Source organism: Octopus bimaculoides, chromosome 4 (genome assembly GCF_001194135.2).
Source record: "Octopus bimaculoides isolate UCB-OBI-ISO-001 chromosome 4, ASM119413v2, whole genome shotgun sequence".
Taxonomy (NCBI): domain Eukaryota; kingdom Metazoa; phylum Mollusca; class Cephalopoda; order Octopoda; family Octopodidae; genus Octopus; species Octopus bimaculoides.
This window is the reverse complement of record NC_068984.1, coordinates 93,211,132-93,214,090: the sequence shown is the minus strand read 5'-3', so window position 1 is coordinate 93,214,090 and position 2,959 is coordinate 93,211,132. Positions and strand designations below refer to the sequence as shown.

The 2,959-nt window shown below is 29.0% G+C and overlaps 1 protein-coding gene across 5 annotated transcripts in view; it reads right to left on the bottom strand.

The window, feature by feature from the left end:
• The window catches only part of LOC106876920 (cyclin-D-binding Myb-like transcription factor 1), a 120,619-nt gene that overhangs the window by 53,212 nt on the left and 64,448 nt on the right, over positions 1 to 2,959 (bottom strand). For all 5 annotated transcript variants that reach the window (XM_052967261.1, XM_052967264.1, XM_052967262.1 and 2 more), the window contains exon 5: positions 859 to 908. In XM_052967261.1, the coding sequence (XP_052823221.1) occupies positions 859 to 908 (50 nt within the window). The remainder of the gene's footprint in view (positions 1 to 858; positions 909 to 2,959) is intronic.

Sequence of the window (2,959 nt, the reverse complement as noted above, 5' to 3'; positions counted from 1 at the left end):
ATATATATATATATATATATATATATATATAGATATATCCACTTAATAGATGCTGTCTCAATGCATTCTACTTGAGCAAACCAATAGCATGTGAGAGCAGTTTGGTAGAATGAAACCGAACATTGTTGTATGTGTTTATATATATATGTATGTATGTCACTGAGTACATATTCCTTTCATGTTAACATGTATTGATTATAAACATAAATGTTGCCCACTATTCATACATATGATGATTATTTACAGACCTCTGCAAAAATATGCCTGGAGTATTGGTTGTCTGAGAGACTAAGGAATTATTAGCTTGTTTGGAAATGGATAAGGATTGATGATAAGAAGGGTATCTGGTTTTAGAAAATTCAGCCTTAGTGATGCCTCATCTGACCCATGCAAATATTGAAAAATAGACATTAAAATGATGATGATGGATTTCCATTATTTTTTCCATGTGAATTTAAGTGTTTGATCAAGTGAATTACATACTAAATAAATTAGAATGCAAGTAGCTGAGTAGTTCATAAATGTGTATCTTTAACATAATCCTTAGGCAGAATCAGTATGATTTATGCATGATAAAGTTATACGATTGAATTACAGTACATCTAATTTGACTGGCCCACTTGGCACAGCTTTCATCTCCTCAATTTCACTCATAAGCCTTGGGCTGACACAGCCAAGGGCAAAAAAAAAAAAAAAAAAATCCCATTTGCTATGTAACAAGATAGAATCTGGGATTTCTTGAATACAAAGCAAACTTGAACAAATTGACTGCATACAGAGACATATATATTTATAGACACACATACATTATTATATTTACAAAATTGAAATTGAGAAATTAAGTTAGATTATACGAACCATAGTAATTTCAGCAGCTTTTTGATCCACTGGAGCACTGGAATTAGGTTCTTTGAAAAGCAGAAAATGTAATTAGCACTCAAATTCAAGACAGAGCTTGTTACAGAGTAAAACAATATGTATCTGTGTGTGTGTGTGTGTGTGTGTAAAACAAAGTTATTTTATTCCACACAGATACAAAAAGAAGTTGAAAATGCACTGGGACTTTTTGTGATATTTTTGTTCCTTGTGTAGTGAGTAAAATTTTTCAAGGTTTGAGAACTAATTAAAAACAATAAGAACTTACAAAACCTTCTATTCTTATAAGCTACATAGGGTAAAAATAAGTAAGATACATACTAAGTACTAACAGCAGTAGCAGAAGTGGTGTGAAAAAATATACCATCCATGGATAAAGTTGAAATCTTAGTTACCACAAGAAAATTGTATGTTGAGGTGAGAGATCAGAAATATATGTTATAAATGTACAATTTCAAATTTAAATATGTGGCTAATTAATAGCCCAAGATGAATATGATAGATGTTGAAATATCACATCTTTATAATTTTAACTACTTTTTAAAAAATTTAAAAGTGCGAGTAAAGCAGTGTAAACACAATACACTAAGGTCTAATCTATTATTAATTAGGTTAGGATTATTTCTAAGTTAAAAAATTTCATATGTTTCCATAGAACATAATTCACATCCATATCTACTATTTCTATAAGGTTGGGCTTTTCTTATAATTTCCCATTTAAGGCTAAAACTAATACCATTATCCTTTAACTCCCAAATTTTATTAGCTAATGATGTACTATTTGCCTTATGTTTTAGTCTAAAAGAAGACCTATGGCTATATATTTTCTGTTTCAGTATAATGCTAGATCCTACGTAAATATAATTCTCAGTTATCATACTTCACTATGCATTTGTAAACTACGTTACAGGTGCGACATTGGCCTAATAACGGACAATGGGACTTATTTCTGAAGTTGCACCTAGTGGAGCTATCAACCACACCTATATTATTAATAATATCTCCATTATTGCTGTTACAATTATTTACATAAATATTATTTATCCCATTATCAATTCTACTATTAGGTATATTTTGATCATTTCCATTACTATTTAACTCGTTTTCTAATGTGCTATCAGTTAGAATTATTCCCCCAACATTTGGCATATTGATATTGTCTGTTTCTATATATGAACTAGATCCATAATTCACATTATTTTCATTAGAGTTGAGCCCACCATCTAATTCAATTATACTCTCGACATCAATACTGCTACATTCTATTTGTTGGTTAAAATTGTGGTTGACAGGACTAAGCATATTACTGTCACTGTTATTTCTACTTTTATTTATATAATTATTAGCAATATTACTATTGGCATTTGTTAGATTATTATTTATATTCATATAACTATATCCACTATTCCTAACTTCATTGATTCTAGCTAACCTAATGTTCTTTCTGTTTAACCTAGCTATGATTGTACCTACATTAGGGAGGGTAGAAGAAGAAATTCGGACTGTATGACAAGAAAAAACTCTACTATATCTGTGGGAAGAAGGGAAATTTTTTTGTAAAATATTCATAAATTTTTTGTAAATATACGTGGATAAACTCATTAAGGTTTAAGAAACTAGTAAAGTGAATGATAGGAATTAACATAGAATTATAATGGTGAAAATTAAAACTTATATATCTAATATCATTTAAAGGACATATAAGAGATAGAATTTATTTTATAACTAATTTAAACAATTAATATATAAGATTTACATAGTTTATAATAATGGGCTCATCAAGGTTTAAGAAACTAATAAAATGAATGCTTGGAATTAACAAAGAATACACTTCAAACAATTAATAGAGAACATGATAGTTGTGTACTAGTTTAAATGATCAGGAACTTGTGTTAACTAACATGGGCCAAGTGCAGAATGATAATGGAACAAGGATTAGATTTATTTAAGTCAACCATGGAATAACAGTAACCATACCACTACAAGCCATGGAATAATAAGGATCTTTTAGGGTCAGGCATTAAATAAAATTTACAAGGTTTGAAAACTAATTAAAAACTATTAAGAACTTTCAAAACATTCT